This window comes from Durotheca rogersii (assembly GCF_024521655.1).
Source record: "Durotheca rogersii strain YMJ 92031201 chromosome Unknown GGS23scaffold_5, whole genome shotgun sequence".
NCBI lineage: Eukaryota > Fungi > Ascomycota > Sordariomycetes > Xylariales > Xylariaceae > Durotheca > Durotheca rogersii.
In genome coordinates this window covers 409,765-429,581 of record NW_026251236.1, presented here as the reverse complement: position 1 = coordinate 429,581, position 19,817 = coordinate 409,765, and the positions used below count along the sequence as shown (strand labels likewise).

The window sequence follows — 19,817 nt, the reverse complement described above, 5'->3', positions numbered from 1 at the left end:
CCAACCGGACAAGACTGACAGAGGAAGGGGGGGATGACATCCCTTATTCTATCCTTTGGGGGCAGGGGAGATAGTAGGATTAAATAAATAAAAAATAAGTAAATAAAGGACGTCTACACATCTATCTCGCTCGCGTACGTCTCGACTTCGCCCCCTTTTCCTAGACGTATTTTCCTAGACGTAAGCACCAACTAAGCACCTGCCCAGATCAAATACTTTTGTCTCCTCTCGATATAAACACATAACCAGACGGGTCCGCCGTACGCTCCCCTTCCGTCCATTCGATACTTTGAAGTTAGGTAATGAACCTAAGAGCTTTAGTAATATGCCCCCCCCCCCCCCCCATTACAAAGGGGCAAAGGCCTTATATTGCATAATAGTGTTCAGGTAAAGTAATAAAATAGGTCGGCTGGTGTAGTGGTAGCACATCTGCCTTGCATTATGTCTTGATTCCTGTTACAGGCCAGATACAAGCGTTGCTATCCTGGTCCTGGCCCAGCGTATTGAGCGTGTGAGTTTGCAGAAGGTCGCAGGTTCGATCCCTGCGCCGACCATCTTTTTTCCTTCCCGTCTCTCTCTCTCCCTCCCCCTTGTGTCGACCAACTCTTTTTTTTCTTCCCGTCTCTCTCTCCCTCTCTCCCTCCCACCCTGTGTCGACCAACTCTTTTTTTTCTTCCCGTCTCTCTCTCCCTCTCCCCCTCCCCCCTTCGCTCATATCAGCCTCAGCATCCAGTTCGACTTCGCCCACCTGTCAGTCTTGCCCTCAATCCAGAATAACCCTCCTCAGATCTGCCTCGAGAGATTCCGTATGCCTACTTAGCAATTGCTGATTGCTCACAAACCTCCAACGAGTAGGCAACTTCTTAGTGAGAGAAAGCCGAATCAAGGACGATTTCACCGAGGACTAAACTGTCTAAATTATCATCAATTGCATGAAAACTGAAGTAACTAAGATGCACGACAACCAATGGAAGTTCCGTGCTCAGCATCTTTGCACACCTTTTCTGTACCCACGGCCGCAGATCATTCCTCTTGGACCTTGTGGAGGCCGCCCCATCCATGCGACCAACTCGGAAGCAGCGTGCCGAGCCCTCTCGTGATAGTCCCCGATAATGGCGCCAGGTCGTAGTTTATAAAGCATAGCAGCGAGCCTTTTATAGCTTGTCGTAGTACTAGAGCATGTGGTTAGCACACAGCAAGCCATGGCAGTTAGAAATCTTGCACCTACGTTGTTTACGTCGGGCACCTCGACCTTGAGACCCTTGCGCTTGCGCATCGCCTCGACGATTTGCCCAACCTTTGAGGTCTTTTCGAGTGGTGATCCGCCAGGAAGCACTTGCCAGTGGTCGAACACCATTTGCGGGAAAGCCTGACCAGAAGTAGCTTGTCGAAGGTCACTGTTGAAGCCGAACGATTCTATGACGGGGAGATACGCCTTAATGGTGAATAGAGGAGTACCAGGACGTTGCTCCTCGTTGAAGACGTGACCTCTTCTTCGGGTGAGGACGCCGTACACACCACCCATGGCTTGCTCGGGGACTTGGATTTCGACTAAGAAAACGGGCTCCTGAAGAGCAGGGTCAGCAAGCAGAGTAGCGGCGTACAGGACACGTCGGGCCGTCGGGATGATCTGGCCACCGCCACGGTGGATGGCATCGGCGTGTAGGGTGACATCGAGAATGTTGAATCGGGTAGCTCGCATCGGCTCTTCCGCGATGGGCCCTTCACGCGAAGCCCACTGGAAACCGGATACGACGGAGTCCTTGATTTCTTGCAGGTATTGCACGGCCTTGGTTTGGTCGACCAACAAGTTAGCACCGACCGTGTCAGGGCCGAAGCACCAAATCTTTCGGGCATCGGTAACATCCCAGCCGAAGTCATCAGCCAAAATACGGGCGCGGGCCTTGAAATCGTCACGGGGTCCGATCTTGCCGTCCTCGATCGTCTTTGCAAGTTCCTCGTCGATAGGCTCGGCAACCATATATAGACGGTTGTGCTTGTTGGGCGACTTGGACAGAGCAGTTATGCTCGACTTGCCGACTACGGTCTCTCGGTACTGAACGACAGGGTCGGAGAAGATGAGAGGAACACCAGCGTGGTCCTCCTCGAGATCCTTCAAGCAGATCTCAAGGTGTAGCTCGCCGGCACCAGCGACAACGTGCTCGCCAGACGGGGAGGTCATAGTCAGGACGCAAGGGTCGGACTTGGACAGACGCTTGAGACCTTCGACCAGCTTGGGCAGATCCTGGGCATTCTTAACCTGGACAGATCGCTGGACAACAGGGGATACGGAAAACTTCATGACCTTGAGGTTGTGTGCCGTCTCGAGGGTGGTGAGTGTACCGGACTTGAGCAGGAACTGATCAATGCCGACTAGACCGACAATGTTGCCGGCAGGCATGTCATCGATGGGCTCGACCTTGCCACCCATCATCAGAACGGTACGCTGGATAGCCTTGACGAACAGATCATCTTTCTTTCCAGGAGTATAGTTGGGGCCCTGGATGCGGACCTTGAGGCCGGATCGGACGGTACCAGAAAATACACGGCCAAAAGCGTAGAAACGACCCTTATCAGAGGTTGGCACCATCTTGGAGACGTAGAGCATGAGAGGGGCCTTGGGGTCGCAGTCGCGAATGCCAATGGCAGCCTCATCGTCAGGAGGGCCCTCGTACAGGGTCTCGACACGGTACTTTTGAGCAGTAACGGGCGATGGCAGGTGGAGAATCATCATCTCCAGCAGAGAGTCGGCGGCAGGCAGGAACGTCCTCATGACCGCCTTCAGCAGCTGCTTTCCTTCCTTGTCCTTGTCCTCCGATGGCAGCTTGAGGTCAAGTTTGGATAGAAGGGTGGCGACCTCTTCCTCCTTGAAGTTCATGACAGCGGAGAAGATCTTGAAAATAGGGTCTAAAATGAATTGGTTGAAGGCGCGCTCTAGCTGCTTGCCGTCGTGAGTACCCTTGTTGGTCCACTTCTTGGTTGCTGCATTGAAGTAGTTGTCACCCTGATCCCATGTTAGCAATCTTTACTGTTAAGAGGATGGGGGTTTCCGGTGTTTGAGAGCCGGGGATATATAGGGACGTAGCTGATCTGTTCGAATGTTTTCGCTTACCCATAGACGCTCCATCATCTTATTTCGGTCAACACCGAACTTCTTGGCATATCTGATGGCAAATTGACGAATGGTGAAAGCCCACCCGTGAAGGCCGGAGCCGAAAGCAACGGTACCCTTCTCCGGGTAAACCTGTAGGTCTCCCAGAGACTTATCGAGGTAGGTGGAGATGATCACGTTCACGGACTCGATGGTTCGGGAGAAGGATTGGTATAGATCCTCCTTGGAGACCTGGAGCTCGAGAAGAGCGCGGTCAACCTTGTTGATGATGACCACAGGCTTAATACGTTCCGACAGAGCCTGTCGCAGGACAGTCTCAGTCTGGACACAAACACCCTCAATGGTATCAACAACGACGAGGGCGCCGTCGGTGACTCGGAGAGCAGCGGTAACTTCGGAAGAGAAATCGACGTGACCGGGCGAGTCGATAAGGTTGATCAAGAAATCCCTACCGTCGACCTTCTGGCCAACGATGTCCTTGAGGTCATCATCCGTGGGTAGCTCGCCATATAGGGAGATGGCAGTGGACTTGATAGTGATACCACGCTCCTGCTCGTCTGCTCTTGTATCGGTGGCTCGGGCATCACCAGCCTTCGCGGTGGAGATGATGCCAGCCTTGGCCAAGAGAGAGTCGGTCAGGGTAGATTTGCCGTGGTCGACATGGGCAATAACGGACATGTTACGGACATTGGTGGGCTTGTCCATAAGCGCCCGGATCTCGTCGATCGTGAAGCTAGAGGCAAGCGCATATTAGCTAAAAGAGCTCTGTGGTGGGGGAGTTGGATGGACGGATGGACGTAGCGGAGCTTATCTCCGGGTGGGGTTGCCAAATTCGGGTGGTGAAGATGACAGGGAAATTGAATGGTAATGAAAAAGAAAAAAAAAAGACGAGGCTCCGGGTGCTCGAGGAGGAGATTCGTCCGGTCGGGGGAGGATAGGCAGGGCTGAGGTTAGCCGGGTAAAAAGAGACTTACTTGACCATTTTGGCAGTATTTGATGCCGAAAACTGTGCTAAGTGTGGGTGTGTCGAGATCAGGGCTCAGGTCCTGAGACTGGCGATGGACCAAGGTGGAAGAGGAGGCGGGGTGATGTTGTATGGGTCGAAGTGGCCTGATTGCACCTCCAAGTCGCTACAAATCACCAGCGATCTCTTCTTCTTTGTCCTCTAGACAGAGAGAGGGAGAGTCGTATCAGTGCAAGGCTCGAAAGATAAATGACAGCCAGGAGTTGGCTTGAGGCGGCGGGATCGCAGAGTTGAGAGTGACCACCGACAGCCAAGGTGTTTAGGTGCTTAGGAGGATAGAGGAAAATTTGTCGGGGCACAGAATGGGAGGAGTGTTGTTAAAGGCGGGAAAGGTGGAGGGAATGGAGGGGTCAAGAGGAGAAAAATTCCCACACCCGCACCGCACCCACCCTGCCGCACCTGCCCACAGAGAAGCATTGCCTTAAGTCAGCTAAGGTACCAGTACTTAGGTATCTTCGTGATAGGTACCTAGGTACCTCATAGCCTCCTCCTGCTGCCGAGTGCGGGTATCAGGTAGCTTAGGTACCAAAGGTAGGCAGGTACCTAATGTAGTAGTACGGCAGTACGTACCTACGGCGCGAACTTTGACGACTGAGGAAAGCAGGCAAAGCGGGGCAGAGCGAGGGGCAACAAGATTCTTGGTGTTCCCATTTGTGCATGCATTAGTGACATGATCTGTAATCGGATCGATGTACCTCCCTTACCTACGCCGACGTAGGAAGGGTACCCGCTGACATCAACGCCTCAAGTACCCCTCGGGATAACCATGTTGAATTATTTATCCCAGTTGTGGGCTGGTGGGGTAGGTAAAGGTTAATGTACGGACCTGCCTGGAGAAGAAGTGGTGGATCTGGGTATGTACCTTGGTACTTGACTCGCAGAGAAGTTGAAGACGGGAAGACTACCACCTGCCACCTACCTCCCGTAATCAACCTTACCTGCCTAGGTGGAATGTAGCCAATAATCAAGAGAGGGAGTTGAGGGTTTATAACCCTTGTCCTTCTTTTCCGGAACTGACAATTCGTCCAGTTCAGAGAGTTACCTAGCTCCAGCAACTCGCCACGGCAATTAATACCTAATGTACTCTCCTTAGCCGGGTCAGCTCAAGGACCATACCTCTCTCTCTCTGTATCTACACATATATACATATATAGGTGGGTTGGTATATACACGTGTGTGTGTGTGTGTCATCTCCTTGCTAAGTGTTTACCTTAAAATACGAGATAAATGCACACAATGATACCGGAGTCCGCCCCGGCTCCTTCTAGGTACCCGCCACCTGTAACCTAATGAAACTTCACATCTACTTCATCCACCTACGCAGATGGTAAAGGGGCCTCTGCCGAAGTACGCGGCGAAGCGATGACCACTGAACCTCTGGCTTAAGCACGGCTTACCTCTGCCTGCGACCTAGACCTGCGTTATTTGTGAATGCCGAGTGGACATATATATCTGTTCATCATCCTGTACCTGATGTCCGGTAAAGAATCTAGGCAAACGCATCATCAAAGCTTCCCCGGATGACTCAGACCGTCCCTCGAGCTGGTGATTACCCGCCTCCTTCACCTTGGCCCGGTTTACCTTGACGCACACCTCGCCAACCTTTGTTCTAACTCTCCGAGTATGTTCGTCGCTGGCTGGATAACTAGCCTAGGGGAACCACCAAAAATAAAAATAAAAATAAAAGCCTGATACAGTACTCGACAATCTAGAAGGTGTAACGCCACGCAGAACACCGAATACGACAAAGGGAGAGCTAATCCACAAGACAGAGCTAGTTGGGCCAGCCTCGTCTTTGTCATGTCGACACCAAAGTCAAGAACTGATCGATACACGCGTTAGCCGGTTTGGAATTTTATTTCTATTGTATTCTATTGTATCGCAGAGTTACCTCTATACCTTCACGGTCAAGTTGCGGGTGCCTATGTTCTGGCGTGGTTACGGAAAGGAACCGATAGGTGTGAAGCGCGGCCTCCTCGTAGCATTGCGTATCCGAGGCTACCCACCACATCTGGTAGCGAGTCGCTAACCTCTCACGGTCCTCTCAGCTCATCTCTTCCTGATCACTGAAAAAATGATTAGAAGCCAGCTTATGTACAATCTCTCAACTCGTCGCACGTCACATACCGTAGACGTAGGTATCATCATTTTTCGTCCCATTTTCACCACCAGCCCACGCCACCACACACTCGGCTAACTTAGCTTTATTATATCTCAACATGCTGCGGAGAAGTCGTAACCGTGGGAACCAATCTGAGTGCCAATGGATACACCACAGCTAACCACAACTGCTAGGACAGATCCTGCTCGTCATCTTAAAAATACCTTGTTATCGAGCTCCCCCTCCTCGCTGAAATCCGAACGAGGCGATAGGAAACACGTTCAACGCGGCGACTAACCGACGAATCGGAACCGGGATCCTTCTAATGCACCCAAGCCGTCCCGGGGCGCAACGTGCCTCCTTCGGTATGTGTTCGTAAAGTCCTGCAAGATCGAGCGTATCTGCCGAACATCGCCGGTGTCGTTAGTGCCAAGTTTCTCCTTGATCTTTACCATGAGACGATCAACTTCCGTCGGCGTAATAGTGCCTTCGGGTAGCAATCGGAGCGTGCGGTCGACCCATACTGTCGATTGATCCGGGAACGTCTTGAACAGCGAGAGAAGCGCACCGCTCGCATCGGCGAAGCAGTCCTTCGGGAAGGTTATCATCATGCCAGCAAGCAGACGCTTGACCAATACCTCCCCCTGCGCCAGGATAAGCTGCTTGACGAGGTTTCTTAGCTGCTCGGCAACTGACGCCGAAAGGTGCTCGTACGACGATGCCGAGTATTCGGTGGCCCATCCAAGGACGTCGCGGAGATAATGCAGAGTGGCGGACAAGGGCTCACGCTGCTCTAGGACGAGGACGGAGAGAGCGGCTTCGAACACGGGAGGGAATAGAGACGAGGGCACGAATTTCTGGGGGTAGTACAAGAGTCCGTCGACGGCCAAGCGGAAGAAGTCTTCGGTAACGTCGGGAAGCTCATGTGGCGATAGCTCGCTAAGGAACCGGAGGACATTTGTCGTTTGCGCCTCGAAGAATACGTAAATGTGCTCGGTCATGGCCCGGTCCACGTGCTCTCGATCGTCGGAGAATTCCCGCAGGATGGCGCCGGTGACCCACAGGAAACAGCCTTGTTTTGATGCGGTAAACCCACTCGCGAGCTGGTTTGCCATGTCCGGGAGAATTGGCGCCATGGCACCTCTATGGGAGATAACCATGAATCTCCAGCACCGGCAGACCCTCTCGCAGATAGGAGGGAAGTCAAGGAAGCTCTCTAGGACCTTGGATAGTATAGGAAACACCTCCTGCCAGTACTTGACAGCCGGGTCTCCGTGACTGGGCTCCACAGGCGGGAGAATCACGACGCTCTGGACGAAGATCGTGATCAGTTGCAAATGATCAGCAACTGCTAGCTTCCCGTCGTTGTCTGTCGCATTGTTTGCCTTTGCCATCAATCTCCGGACTAGAGGGTCGCAGAAAACCTTGAGCAGTCTGTATATCTCGCTCGTCGGCTGTACCGATACGACGTTGGCCACTCCTTCGGTGATTTCCTCTTGGCTGAGCTCCGGAAGCTTATCTAAGATCTGGTCGTAGAATTGCTGTAGCTGGACGACCTGCTCACTCAGGAGGTGTTTGCAATCCGTGCAGAAATACTTGACGGCCATCGCAGCTGCCCGGACGATCTCTTTCGAGTCGGTTTCGAAGGACGACACGATGTAATTGAACTGGGGACTGAGGAACTCCGGATGGAAAGCAGTCCACTCCGTGTATCTTCCTAGCACCATGATCGTCGCGAAGCGCAACTTCTCCTGGGCCGGCATCTGGACTAGAAGCGGCATGAGCTGTGGCAGAATCGAATTCTCATCCCTTTCTACCATACGGCCCATTGCTCGCATGGCGAACAGCGGCGCCTCTAACTGTTGCCAGTGGGGGACCAAGGTGTCATTAGCCATACTCGCGTACTTTTGCATCCAGAGCTTGATGCCGTCGAGAACTTTGGAGAGACATTCGGAAACCCCCATGATTTCGCAGCAGTCCTTCAGCGTGTCGCCCATGAGGTGTCGGAACTCGCGGAACTTTTCCTCGGCCTCTCGATCCCCATCGAAGAGATCCTTCTCATCCCCGGATTCCGGCTCTGGATACTCGAGCTGCTTTAAGAGAATGTCGACAAGCTTCGCGTAGACATCTACGAGTTCCAAGCGTGCTTGGATGTATTTTTCAAGGACAAGATATTGCTTGAGATCGTACCAGAAATCAAAAGTGTACTCGATAACTTCTCTTTCTTTATCCTGGGCGGCACAGTCGAGGATTGCTTCTACCAGGGGTCGAAAATGGATTGGCTCGCGAGCAATGGCGACGGCCCAGGAAGCCCCGGCATCGGCGAAGAGTTTGGTGAGCGACTTGTAGGATTCGGTATCTCCCTCCTCGACCATCTTCTGGATCTTCGGGCGCAGAGCGATGATCATCGGGAGGAGTATCTGAATGGTCTCGATATTGTCGTCAATTTCCCTAGTTTCTTTGACCATGGTCGAAATGCATTCGGCGGCTGCTTGGAAAGATGAATCGCTCCCCAACGCGCTAAACACGACGCCTAGCAGCGGTGATTTAACGATATCATTGATGGGAATCTCGCGCAGCCAAGATGTAATGCACTCGAACAACAGGGGATTCGTTGCGGCGGCCGCTGGTTTTCTCTACAATTAGTCTTTGGCGTCTAGGTACGGGAACGGCGGCCTTACGTGATGACTGGGCATAATTTATCAAGAGTTGCACCACCTCTGGAGCGTTCTGCCCCAGTAATTCGGTGGTTCTCTGGCTGAGCTCCTCGTCCTAAACGATAACTTATTAGATTGCGGTTCACTTCGAGCCGTGTCGTCACGAAACGTCGCCGAGGAAAGGAAAGCAAAGGTCGAGGCTGGTATGTCGATCCACGTACTGTCAAGGTGATCTTGCGTCCATCGGTCACCTCTTCCGGCAGGACTCTGAGGAAATCTAAGATGCAGGCATGGCTTTCGACGTCGCCGCCGAGGGAGGAGACCACGACGGGTAGGACGTCCTTCCACGACTGCATCTGTATGGCCAGGATCGCCAGACATACGCAGAGTTGCACCCTTATCGGCTTCGGCCCCAGTGCGAAACTCTTGAGGAGAGCAAGCAGTTGAGTTCGTACGGCTAGGATTTCGGACGGAGGCACTTGGGTCGCGAGATCGTACGTTATCTAGCCGGAAATTATTAGCTTTGCCCGCGATCGGTGCTGTGCCGGATGCTATCGCAGCCTACCTTTCCTCTCAGGGTCGTCGCCGCGAATAATTTGACGTCTGGTTCCGCATTCGACTGCAGTATCGTGATGGTAGTAGTCCATGCTATCGGCTATACCGTATATTAACACCGGCACGCGAGATGAGTTGAGGCTAGATATAGCGTCTGCTGGCTAACGGGTACTGACCGACTTCTGGAAGCTCTCGAGATATTCGTGGGCCTCCATCTTCTTGCTCGAGTCCCCACCCCGCATGGTCAGCATGGCCTGAAGCACCTCGCCCGGCCCAAAGGCCAGTTGCGCTCCGTTTGTGGCCATGATGCGCGGGTGGTATCGGTCAGGTCGGCGGTCGTGGGGTGGGCACGCGGATCTGGGAGCAGCAGCGGTGGCCGCCGGTCGGGAGGCGTCGCAGGGTCGGCAGAGTGCTACGGGGACGATGAAGGACAGGTAGGAGGCAGACGGAGAGGTGCCGTTGGTGCTGTTGAGAGGCGGTAGTGAAATGCGCGCAGGATGCGCTGAGCAAAGCGACCTGGAAATAGTGGGAGGGAAGATGACCGCTGCTACCTTCCGTCCTCTTTTTTTCGCCCTCTCTCCTTGTTGCTTCCACCAAGGAGAATATGCAAGGTAGGCACGTTCTTAGGTAGGCGAGGCTGTGCTTTAGTATGGGACGGACGTGTATCGAGGGAAAGAGGGGCCAAGAAAATAATAGGACGTCAAATCAGTGCAATGCGGTTGCCATGTGAGCCTGAGCGTTACTCTCTGACAACCGGGGCGATATGGTATGTGTACAGATAAGTCTCTCTGTGGCTTGACTTGGCGGGGTGGTTGTGTGGCTATGCTACCTATCTTAGGTACCTAGGTACAGGTAGGGTAAGTACCTACCTAAGGTATACCTGCCTCGGGTAGGTACCTCCTACCTAATGTACCTATATACCTACCTCTCTTACCTCTTAGAGGAAGTACCGCCAACAGATAGGTACCTGCCTCTCAACCTAACCTCTATGAGTCGCATCTACCAGGCAATTCACTACTGGATATTGCGTGTATGCCGTGAAATGCGATGCAACGACGATATGGTAGACTTGCACATACCTACCTCCGTAGAACCCTTTCTCAGGAACTGGGCTCCAAGTTGAATCATGACCTGTAAAAGAGGACATGGGTGTACATAACCTTAGTAGAGGTACATCCTGGTAATGTGGCTTCGCGCAGCACCCTAAGGTACGTACCTACCTAGATCAGGAGAGGTACCCACCTAATTGTGTTTTTTTTTGCGTTGGGTGCTTCAACGGAGTATACAGATCAGCCCAACTAGTCCTCTAAACCTCACCCCAAAGCGGGTCGCGGCTTCCTAAAGATTCTATTAGCTCCTTCCAAAATAACCAACCCCACTAACTAAATAGGGTAAGTTTTTTTCGATTACTTAAGCCGCTACTACCGCTACTACTGTTACTATTACTAAGTTAATTATACTACTAAGTTAACTACACTACTACTACTACTACCGTTACTTACTATATTATTTAAAGAATAGTTTCTAAGGTAGCTTTTCGTTATGAAAAAGAATCAATTAAGTTTACGTTCGTATAGTAGTTAGAAATATATTTAAAAAGAAATTTTAAACACCCCTATAAAAAATAGAAATAAAGTCTAGGTAATAGGGAAAAAGCTCGGCATAATCGCCTAATCCGGTTAGAGGTTGAGGTAAGGTATAAGGGACTAGTTAGGCTAGTCTGAGACCTCCTTGGTTCAGCCTTCTTTCCCGCCTTGTTGATGTCTACATACTCGAATTCCTACTTGGATCGCGACACCCAGACGTCCTAGGTGTATACGCCTTTTACCAACCATATCTTCGTCAAGCCCACCATAGCCGTGTTTTCCGAGCTGGTTCCCAATTGCTGCACCGATAAAGCCTTTTCGACAATCCCCCCTTCACCCTGCACAATAAGGCAAGATGACGGGCCGTGGCGGCGGTGGCTCGCGCAAGATCCTACTCCCACCTATTAACTTCATCTTCAAGCTCCTCCAGACTCACGCCACGGTCAAGATCTGGCTCTACGAACAGCTATCGATCCGGATCGAGGGGAAGATCAGGGTGCGTAGCAACCCACAAAGCATCCTGTCCGCCTGCTTTCCCGGTGCTAATGTCTTCGTGGCTAGGGATTCGACGAATTTATGAACCTCGTTGTCGACGACGCCGTTGAGGTCAAGCAAATTACCAAAACAACCCCGGAAGAGAAGAGAAGACACCTCGGTATGAACGCACCGCCCAACGGCAAACCGCTACGTTGTTGTGGTACCTAGCTGATAGTCTGCAGGGCAAATCTTACTGAAAGGCGATAATGTGTCGTTGATCCAAGGTGCTGCGTGAAGGGAGCCGAACGGAGGTGTCAACCTTGCCATCGGATATGCGGTGGGTCTAGAGAAGGGGGTACCCGAATATAATCCCACGGATACCATACCGGAGAATAAAGGACACCCGAAGATGATCGGAATCTACATGTTCTAGCCTGTGCCGCTTTTTGCAGACTCTTTGATCTGGCCGTCTCCGAGAAAGAGGCCATCTATAGGCTGGTCATGGGGTCCAACGGGGACGGCCTCCCCAGAAGACGAGGAGAGCAGCTGTTCCTTTAACGCCAACGCATATAGCAATACAGCTGGTCGGCCATTCGGCGCCCTCTCTTCAGTTGAAGCAGCTAGCGCGTATCGATGAAGAAAGTAGTCGTAGAAACCTCGGCCATGACCGAGCCTCCGGATGCTTTGCGACTGTGGGTCAACGTCGAAGGCGACGCCGGGCATAAGAATTAAGTCGAGGGTGACATGGCCGGATTCGCTCCCATCAAGCTCGCCCACGCTTCGCTCTCGGCCAGGTAACGTGGCGGCGTCGATGCTAGGGATGCCCCATTTATCTCTCCGTAGAGCCTCGTAGTCCTCGATGCCCTTCAGACTTACCATGTCCATCACCCTGGCAGGCCCGTCGCCCGGTTTCAGGCTGGACTTGTGCAGATAAGGCACGAACACCTGCTTGCCTGATGACAAAGCGTGTCTAACGATGGTGTCTGTTTGGATTTCCCCACCCGGCATCGACAAGTAAACCGCCACTCGTTTCGCATCTGTGTACGGGTTGAACCGCAACAAGGCGTTGAATACCCTCGTGCCTGGTCGCCCAAGGTTAGCCACACACGCACATAACACAACTCCACGTAAAGGATCTAATTTTCCTCGTGATATAAGAACCTTTTTTTTATTGTTGCCGTATCTGACGATGGATGTGACTCACTCTGAGACGAGATGGTCTCCCGGGAAATATTCGCTAGCCGCTGCTTCATGAGAGAGCGGAGCTGCGACTTGGCAGCGCCGAGCGCGGCAGAATTCATGCTGGTCTTCTCCCGGGACATGCTCTACCTGTGCTGCTGCTGAGGCTCGGGCGAGTGATGCGAGAGAGGGGGGTCCCATAAGTCGGAATGAGCGGTGACTGGACCCCACCTTCGGTCTATCTACCTGGGTAGGTTATGTATGTAGGTGTATGCATGTATGCACTATGAGGCGATCACCCACGTATTTTGAATGTACTTGGACAGTATTATGCACTATAGTAGAGTTGTAGGAGTGACGGCTAGCCGGGTAAGTGCTTCGTAAGTGCCAATGCCTGGTGGCGGAAGAAGAGAGAGAAAAGGGTGAAAAAAACGAGATCTAAAAAGCGAATAGCCTTAAAAAGAGAAGAGGAGGATAGTGCATGTGATAAACCCACCGATTCTCACCTACCTACCTACCTAGGTACCTACTGCGTAGTGCACAAGTCCCTCTCACAGGTACCTACCTAGGTACGTAGTAGATAGGTTAGCTAGCACAATAGCTTACATCTAGCAATGCTAGGGATTTATGCTAGACGGTCATGTGCCCGGCTAACACTCTAACACTAACAACAGCGCGCATGCTAAAAGTCGCTATCTTTAGAAGCGGCATCAAGATGAACTATCTACTATCTATCAGTGCTAAAGTAGGATAGGATAGGCGATGAATACCGATGGCGGGTTGCGTCGAGTTGTGCGGCGTTTGTTGGAGGATGAAAGCAGGGACTTGGGCAGATGAGTGCGTGCATATAGTAATACTACGGAGAGCGACTGAGGACTGCGTGTGCAGGTCCATACTCGTACAGTACGGGACGCGCAGGCCACCCACCCGGGTGGGCAGCAGGTATGTAGGTGCTCCATATGGCACCCACACGTACATGAGGCATGGTATACCGATGCATAACAGGCCTTGATGCCTTATCAATCAGCTACTCATATAGTTGAGGGCTTCCGTAATCTAATCACACCCGCAGCGATCTAATCAATCAACCCGTCAAATCCAATCTCGATCGTACGACTGGGCGATCAACCCGGACGGTATGTAGGCATCCAGGGTCAACGTTCCCATCCCTACCTCCCTCCCTCGTGTGCACCTATATATGTACATATAACTACGACATGCGGTTGATGGCCTACGATCAATTGTCTGTTTGCCCTACCCGCTTCGCGTAACCTACTAGGTGACCGGCAAGTAGACCAGCCAAAGTAGGTACCTAGGCGAGCTGCAGGGTAGGCTGGCAGCGTTGGGTCGGCGATACCCAGATGCTAGGGTGAAACTAACGCGGTCCGAGGCCGACAAATCCCTGGAAATCCACGCCCGGCTCCGTTCCTCGGATCCACGAACGCTTACACCCATCTAACGTAGGTAACCCGGCCTACTGCTATGTTAGGTAGCTCTGCTACTACGTAGTACTAGAACTGTTGGGATGCCTGCAGCCCACAAAGTGATCGGTCAAAAAGATGGCGAGGGGAAGGGAGAGCGCGCGTAGCACTCGATGCCAATACACTACACCACACACGCTGACCTCATGGCTCATGTAGCACCTCCGTCCGTTGCCGCAGGAGGGTTAGGAGGTAGGTATGTTTGCCGTGTACTTGGTAGCAATGCGCGGATGAGGGACCCCATCGGACATCCCGTCGACAATAGGCCGGGGGACCCGAATCTGCGGTCTGTCAATGAGGCGACCGACCCAGGGCAGGACCCGTCCACGCGGGTCAGACAAGCGTCGTGCAATTTCGTGTCGATGTAATACCGCCGGCTACCTCGTATTTGACACGATGCCTAGGTATATGTCACCACATACGGCGAGCAGGGGCCGACGTCAGCTCTCAACGGACAGTTAACAGATACATCGTTGCAAATTTGCCTACGGCATCTATCGACGTCCGGTTGCGTCCATGGTAGGTATAGGTAGGTAATGGGTGTACGTAGTAGGTGAGGGCATTACCTACATATACCTAGGTCGACCGCGTAGGACTTGGGCAGGTAAAGACATACCACATATACGAACATGATGCTGACGGGTTTATCCATCCCATCCATCCCCCCCTTCTCCTGCCCACCCTCAAGGAATCCGCGCAAGTACCGACTGGGTGTCGTAACCGGGGATATTGCGCACCTCTATACGTCAGAGGTACCTCTTAGGTACGTTTTCCCACTCACCCTCGCCTCCACACCACACACCACCTCGTTTCCTTGTCCGCGCACGCTTTCTTTCAGCTTCTGCTGGACGAAATCCAATATAAGCGCCTGGTTGCCTAGAGTACGGAGGTACTGGATGTACCCAGGTACCCACACGCGCATTTCCCGACTCTGCTTCGTGCATACGTCCGTGCATATGTGCCTAATGCAGGCGGTACGTAACTGGACGCTAAGCCGAAATGCCACTGATTGTCGTCTGCTGTGTGACGGTGCGCGCTCCTCCCCGACACCCCCCAGACACCTGACGTACCTACCTACTTACCTGGGTTAGTTAGCGAGGGCCTTTTTATCCCCGGCCAGACCCTCCCGCCGAGCAGGCGCAACACGGACGGGACCCATGACATCCCCCAGCTGTGGTTTCTCATGCCAAACCTGAACCAGGTGCTCTTTCCCGCGTGGGATGGGATGACAACGTGCCTACCTCCCGATAATACCTACCTGCCTGGCCCAACCGTACGTGCCTGCCTTGCCTGCTTGCGGACCAATCCACACAGGAAGCAAGTAGGTACGTAGCACTTCTCTCTGCAGACTAAAATGACAGCGCCTTCCTCAGGAGGCAGGGATGGCGATCCCCATGATCTCCGTCGTGGCCAGTCGCAGTCCTTCCCCCTGCGACCCATCAACACCAGCACCACACCCGCTGCCACTGTCTCACTCTCCTCCGCCCTCTCTGGCGCTGAACGCGGCACCAGCTCCGCCCTACCCGCACACCCAGGCGAGCGAGACGGCCACCTGGACCCCACGCTGCCAACCTCCTCCCCTTCCCACCCTACAAATATTGCTGCCCTGCCGGGCTCCGCTGCTCGCCCTGCTGAAACCCCTTCTCCCTCTCCGCTCGGCACGAGCCATGACTCCCACCACACCGACCTCGACTCCGACCCGAATCCCGACCCTGGCGCCGACTGTCGAGCATCGAGGATCATGTCGAACGCGCCCCTCCTACTCCGCTCCTCGCCCGGCTTTGGCACCGGGTCCTACGGCGCCGCCCCTATCCAGCCCGAGAGCAAGGACTCGTCTAGCGACGGCGATTCCGAAGCCACGTCGAGCCCTAACCAGGCTGCCGCCGAGCCTGACCGCGACGGGCTGCTCCAGTCCTTCGATGCCGCCCATTCGGCTCCCTTCAGAACTAGCAGCTCGTCTCTGAGTCGGAGGAGGAAGAGCCACTCACTGGACATCGAGGGGCCCGCGATAGCCGAAGGTCCCGAGGCCCGCTTCGGTGACAGCGAACCCGTTTTGGCGGGCGACCTGACCCCTGATGCCAAGTCCGACGGCTCAACTGTCGACGATGGCGACAACTCGGAGGACGTGGACGAAGGAGCCGATCACGACCCCCCCGACAATTCTCCCTACCCCCAAGTTCGCGCCTCCGTATCTCCGATCGACAACACGTCCTTGTCCATCAACACCCCGCGCATGTGGATATTGTCTACCCTCTTCTCTATACTCGGTTCCTCCACCAATCTCTTCTTTTCGTTAAGGTACCCTAGCGTCTCCATTACCCCCGTCATAGCATTGCTCCTCGTTCACCCCCTCGGCCTCTTGTGGGACTATTTCCTCAAACGACCGGACGACCCGCCCGAAGAATTTGTCGCTGGCGTGCGGATAGCTAGTCCGGTTCCTCCACCGGGCGATTTCCAGGCGCCGCTACCCCTTAGAGAGAGGAGCCGTTCTCGACGTCTCCGGCTCTGGCTGGCCCAGGGACGGTGGAATGAGAAGGAGCACAGTTGTGTCTATGTGAGCAGTAATGTGTCTTTTGGTTTTGCGTTCGCGACAGATATCATCGTAGAGCAAACACAATTCTACAAGCAAGACGCGAGTATTGTTTACCAGCTGCTCCTCACGCTCTCGACCCAGATCTTGGGCTATGCTTTTGCTGGGTTGACGAGGCGCTTCCTCGTGCGCCCGGCCGGCATGATCTGGCCTGGCACCTTGATGTCCGCCGCCATGTTCACCACCTTGCATAAGGAGGAGAACAAACCGGCGAACGGGTGGAGGATCAGCAGGTGGAAGTTTTTTTTCGTCGTTTGGACGTCGTCGTTCGCCTTCTACTTCCTCCCCGGCCTGCTGATGCCCGCGCTGAGCTATTTCAACGTGATCACCTGGTTTGCGCCCGATAACGTCGTGGTTGCGAACTTGTTTGGGGTCGCCTCCGGCTTGGGCCTGTTCCCTCTCACGTTCGACTGGGCGCAGATCGCGTACATCGGATCGCCCCTGCTGACGCCTTTTTGGGCCGCGATGAATGTTGTCGGCGGGTTGGTTATAGTGATGTGGATTATCGCGCCGATTGGGTATTACCTCAACCTATTTTACTCGTCCTACATGCCGATTCTCTCGGCATCCGTCTTCGACAACACCGGGAAAATTTACGACGTTAGCCGAATTCTAACGTCGGAATTTGTCTTCGACAGAGAGGCATACTCCAAGTACAGCCGCGTCTTTCTACCAATCACCTATGTACTTAGCTACGGACTCCAATTCGCGGGGCTGGCGTCACTCCTCACGCACACTACCTGCTGGCATGGTAAGGATATCTATGTCCAATGGAAACGCTCTCTGCAGGAGGTTGAGGACGAGGGGAGGCCGGTGTATCAGCCTCTCGGGGGCGAAAGCAACGGGACAACCCCGCCCGGTGGCGGCCATCCCAGGCTCACGAGGTCTAATTCCACATTTGACAACATTTTGAGTCACGAGGATGTCCACAATCGTCTCATGAGGAGATACAAGGATGCGCCAATAACGTGGTACCTACTTACGTTCGTATCCATGACGTTGGTCGGTATTTTTGTTGTTGAATAGTAAGTCTACCACGCTTCTCAGGCCCAGCATCGCTTCTGACTCCTGGCGACTAGCTACCCGGTTCACCTGCCGTGGTACGGGCTACTTCTAGCTCTCGGAATCTGCACCGTACTTTTTATACCCATCGGCATAGTCATGGCGGTGACGAACCAGCACAGCAGTATCTACCTCATCTGTCAACTCATATGCGGCGTCGTCTTCCCCGGAAAGCCGGTAGCCAACATGGTTTTCGTTACCTACGGATACATTTCATCCGCCCAGGGTATTAAATTCGCGGCAGACTTGAAACTGGGACATTACATGAAAATCCCGCCGAGGTTGCTCTTTTCGGTGCAGATGGTGGCAACCGTCATTTCGTCCATTACCCAAATCCTCGTCCTCAATTGGATGTTCGTAAACGTGCCGGGGATCTGCACGACTGAGGCCATCAACGGCTTCACCTGTCCGCTCGCCCGAGTCCACTTCAACGGATCCATCCTGTGGGGTGTCGTCGGGCCGACGGAGTTCTTCGGGCCCAACGCGACCTACCGACCGCTAGTATGGTGCTTCCTGATAGGGGCCGTTGCTCCAATCCCGCTGTGGCTGTACGGTCGCCAGCGGAAGAGCAGCCTCGTGCGAAAGATCAACCTGCCCGTCCTCTTCGGGTCGCTGAGCTGGATCCCGCCGGCGACGGGTCTCAACTTCTCGGTCTGGGCGGTGGTCTGCTACGTATTCAACTACCTGATCAAGAACCGCGCACAGGCGTGGTGGGCCAAGTACACGATGACCCTCAGCGCCGCGCTCGATTCGGGGTTGGCGTTCGGCATCGTCGTGGTCTTCTTCGGCTTCATCTACCCCGGGTGGATGGACGGCTTCAGCTGGTGGGGGACTGAGATCTACAAGAAGGGGTGCGACTGGCAGGCCTGCTCGTACAATACGGTGCCGAACGGCAGCCATTTCGGCCCGGATACATGGTAGAGCACGTCATAAAAAAGAGGGGCGAGGGCGAGGCTGAGGGTGTTATGTTATGAATAAACGCATATAGGTATACACGAGCGCGGGTGCGGATTGACGATAGGGGCGTACGCATGTACGTAGCTTTGTGTGGCGGCGGAACCTGCTGTGAACATACCTACCTTGGAGATACGATCTAGGTTTTTCCCTCCTGTGGCAGCACATAGGGTAGATTCTAGAATAGCAATATCGGGCTTATCGAATATTCGCCTTGGGGGAGTATGAAAGAGAAATTAACTGGCTAGCTCGGTATTTTCTTTTCTGGCACGATTGGAAAGAGACACGGGTGTGTAGACGTAGGTAGGGGAGGATAATATCTACCGACGGAGCGGGTAAAGGGGAGCGGGACGAGATGGTGGGGCATCGGAGGGGAGGGGCGGGAGGGGCGGAGAGTTTAGCCCCAATTTCGCAACCCCTCGCTTTCTTGTCTCGTTTCATCTCGTCTCGTCCTTTTTTTTTTCCCTCTCCCCTCTCCCCTCTCCCCGACCCCGATCGACCGGGTCTGCTACGTACCTAAGGTAGGTAGGCCGTGTCAAAAGCCCGCGACGCGGCGCGAGAAGGGGTGCCTTGCGTGCCGCAGGTACCTGCTGGACCCCGATTCTCTCCTCCTATCGCTATCGCCCTTACGTTACCTAAACCCCTAAGCCAGACAGCCCGAACCACAGCCTCGGGTCGCGGGTACGTACATACGTAGGTACATATGTACGCACGGGTTAGCGCAGCGCCCCCCCCCCTCTCCCCTCTCAGGCCAAGCTTAGGTGGACAGGTACCTACCTACCTCCCTACCTCCGCTAGGGGCCAGGCGACTCCGAGCCGAAGTAGGGCAAAACCACTTTTTTACCCCATATACCCGCGTACATGTGTACCGTGTCCCTCTGTCTCTCTGTCCGACCGCCGACATGCGGAGGGGTTGGGGGGGGTATGGCATGCGTACTTTATTCTTTGGACCCCCGGACTAGTAGGTGCCTACCAAGCGCCGACAACGACCAAAGGAGAAGAAAAAAAAAAGTGGGCGAGGAGGCCGTGCGCGGGTCCC

General features: G+C 53.8%; 5 protein-coding genes and 1 non-coding gene across 6 annotated transcripts; 3 read left to right on the top strand and 3 right to left on the bottom strand.

Moving 5' to 3' along the window:
* Positions 1–352: 352 nt before the first annotated feature.
* On the bottom strand, positions 353–4,512 carry GGS23DRAFT_557535 (P-loop containing nucleoside triphosphate hydrolase protein). Its single transcript, XM_051515711.1, has 4 exons — positions 4,087–4,512; positions 3,113–3,845; positions 648–3,004; positions 353–589 (listed from the first exon to the last, which is right to left on the bottom strand). The coding sequence occupies exons 1-3, from the start codon at positions 4,092–4,094 to the stop codon at positions 983–985; spliced, it is 2,763 nt and encodes a 920-aa protein (XP_051373776.1). The 5' UTR covers positions 4,095–4,512; the 3' UTR covers positions 353–589; positions 648–982.
* Positions 404–554, top strand: GGS23DRAFT_t33. The gene is made up of 2 exons: positions 404–439; positions 519–554. It is a non-coding gene; the product is annotated as a tRNA-Ala (tRNA).
* Positions 4,513–6,268: 1,756 nt separating the features above from the next.
* Positions 6,269–9,923, bottom strand: GGS23DRAFT_407074 (exportin 1-like protein). Its single transcript, XM_051513636.1, has 5 exons — positions 9,626–9,923; positions 9,460–9,549; positions 9,116–9,397; positions 8,919–9,009; positions 6,269–8,863 (listed from the first exon to the last, which is right to left on the bottom strand). Exons 1-5 carry the CDS (start codon positions 9,752–9,754, stop codon positions 6,531–6,533), a joined length of 2,925 nt encoding a protein of 974 aa, XP_051373775.1. The 5' UTR covers positions 9,755–9,923; the 3' UTR covers positions 6,269–6,530.
* A 1,101-nt stretch (positions 9,924–11,024) lies between these two features.
* Positions 11,025–11,874, top strand: GGS23DRAFT_407052 (small nuclear ribonucleoprotein E). The gene is made up of 3 exons (XM_051513635.1): positions 11,025–11,531; positions 11,597–11,690; positions 11,755–11,874. The coding sequence occupies exons 1-3, from the start codon at positions 11,391–11,393 to the stop codon at positions 11,805–11,807; spliced, it is 288 nt and encodes a 95-aa protein (XP_051373774.1). The 5' UTR covers positions 11,025–11,390; the 3' UTR covers positions 11,808–11,874.
* GGS23DRAFT_407049 (5-formyltetrahydrofolate cyclo-ligase) lies at positions 11,779–13,083 on the bottom strand. Its single transcript, XM_051513634.1, has 3 exons — positions 12,995–13,083; positions 12,717–12,929; positions 11,779–12,594 (listed from the first exon to the last, which is right to left on the bottom strand). Exons 2-3 carry the CDS (start codon positions 12,832–12,834, stop codon positions 11,942–11,944), a joined length of 771 nt encoding a protein of 256 aa, XP_051373773.1. The 5' UTR covers positions 12,835–12,929; positions 12,995–13,083; the 3' UTR covers positions 11,779–11,941.
* Positions 13,084–15,358: 2,275 nt separating this feature from the next.
* Positions 15,359–18,766, top strand: GGS23DRAFT_407044 (OPT-domain-containing protein). Its single transcript, XM_051513633.1, has 2 exons — positions 15,359–17,787; positions 17,842–18,766. Exons 1-2 carry the CDS (start codon positions 15,527–15,529, stop codon positions 18,743–18,745), a joined length of 3,165 nt encoding a protein of 1,054 aa, XP_051373772.1. The 5' UTR covers positions 15,359–15,526; the 3' UTR covers positions 18,746–18,766.
* Positions 18,767–19,817: the final 1,051 nt, after the last annotated feature.